The sequence below is a fragment of the Nicotiana tomentosiformis genome, chromosome 3, assembly GCF_000390325.3.
Source record: "Nicotiana tomentosiformis chromosome 3, ASM39032v3, whole genome shotgun sequence".
Classification (NCBI taxonomy): Eukaryota; Viridiplantae; Streptophyta; class Magnoliopsida; order Solanales; family Solanaceae; genus Nicotiana; species Nicotiana tomentosiformis.
This window is the reverse complement of record NC_090814.1, coordinates 23,647,219-23,649,014: the sequence shown is the minus strand read 5'-3', so window position 1 is coordinate 23,649,014 and position 1,796 is coordinate 23,647,219. Positions and strand designations below refer to the sequence as shown.

The following is a 1,796-nucleotide window of genomic DNA, read 5'->3' as shown; positions in this document are numbered from 1 at the left end:
GGTCACATAATAACAAATACACATAAGGGGGGCATCAAATAGGGGAACATGGCTCAAATACTCAAAATGATCGGTCGAGTCCTTACATTCTCCCTCTCCTAAGGAATAATTCATCCTTGAATGAGTTTAGAATCATACCTGGGATACCAAAAGATAAGGATATTTGCTCCGCATATCATGTTCGGTCTCCCATGTGGCCTCCTCAACCAGTTAACTTCTCCACTAAACCTTTACTGATGTAAAATTCTTCGACCTCAACTTCCAAACCTGCCTATCCAAAATGGCCACTGGCCCTTCATCATAAGTCAAATCCTTATCCAACTGCACTGAAGTGAAATCCAACACATGTGACAGATCCTCATAGCACTTCCAAAGTATGGAAACATGAAACTCCGAAAGAACTCCCAATAAACTGGGTGGCAAGGGAAGCTTGTAGTCCACTTTACCAACTCTCTCCAATACCTCGAAAGGACCAATATGCCGATGGCTCAACTTTCCCTTCTTCCCAAATCTCATCACACCCTTCAAAGGTGAAACTCGAAGAAGAACCTTCTCACCCTCCATGAATGCCACAACACGAGCCTTCTTATCAACATAACTCTTTTGCATGGACGGCTCTGTACGAAGCTACTCGTGAATCAATTTCATTTCCTCCAAACCATCACTAAAAAGATCTGTTCCCAAAAGCCTAGCCTTACTCAGCTCAAACCAACTGGAGAATGACATTGTCTCTCAGATAATGCCTCATACAGAGCCATCTGGATGCTTGACTAGTAGTTATTGTTATATGCAAACTCTGCTAATAGAAGAAACTGATCCCACTGGCCTCCGAAATCCGTGACACAAACCCTCAACATATCCTCAAAAATATGAATGGTCTGCCCAGACTATCCGTCCGTCTAAGGGTGAAATGCGGTGATCAACTAAACTTGTGTGCCCAAATCACACTGAACTACTTACCAAAATTGCGAAGTAAACTAAGTGCCGCAATCTGAGGTGATAGAAATTGGATCACCATGCAAGCGAACAATCTCCTCGATGTAGATCATAGCCAATTGCTCTGAAGTGTGGGAAGTCATGACTGGAATGAAATGTGCAGACTTGGTTAGTCTATCCACAATGACCCAAACTGCGTCAAATCTCCTCAATGTCCGTGGAAAACCTACCACAAAGTCTATAGTCATATGCTCCCACTTCCACTTGACCTACTAACAACTCAAACACCGAGCAACATACCCAACAATGTATTTCTTCATCCTCCGCCACCAATAATGCTTCAAATCACAGTACATCTTCACCCTGGTGAATAGAATACCGTAAACTATGAGCCTCTTCAAGAATCGACTTTATCAACCCATCCACATTAGGAACACAAATCTGGACTTAAACTTGCAACACAACATCATCACCAATAATTACCTCCTTATCACCACCTCATTGCACTCCGTCCTTAAGGACAAGCATTTGGGGATCATTATACTGATGAGCCTTAATGGGATCAAACAGAGATGATTGAGATACAACACAAGTAAGGAATCTGCCAGGATCTGACATATCCAATCTCACAAACCTATTGGCCAAAGCCTAAACATCCAAATCTAAAGACCTCTCTCTAGCTGGAATAAAAGCTAAACTCCCCATGCTCTCCGCCTTTCTACTCAAAGCGTTTGCCACCACAATGTCCTTCCTCGGATGACAAAGAATGGTGATACCATAATCATTCAGTAGCTCCAACCATTTTCGATGCCTCAAATTCAAATATTTGTGTTTAAACAGATGTTGGAGACTCCGATGAT

General features: G+C 42.4%; 1 protein-coding gene across 1 annotated transcript; it reads right to left on the bottom strand.

The window, feature by feature from the left end:
* Nucleotides 1–222: 222 nt before the first annotated feature.
* LOC138907499 (uncharacterized) lies at nt 223–609 on the bottom strand. The gene has a single exon (XM_070198098.1). It carries the CDS (start codon nt 607–609, stop codon nt 223–225), a length of 387 nt encoding a protein of 128 aa, XP_070054199.1.
* Nucleotides 610–1,796: the final 1,187 nt, after the last annotated feature.

What these genes read in the sequence shown, in the direction of transcription:
- LOC138907499 (XM_070198098.1), bottom strand. Translation starts at nt 609, where the DNA reads ATGCAAAAGAGTTATGTTGATAAGAAGGCTCGTGTTGTGGCATTCATG.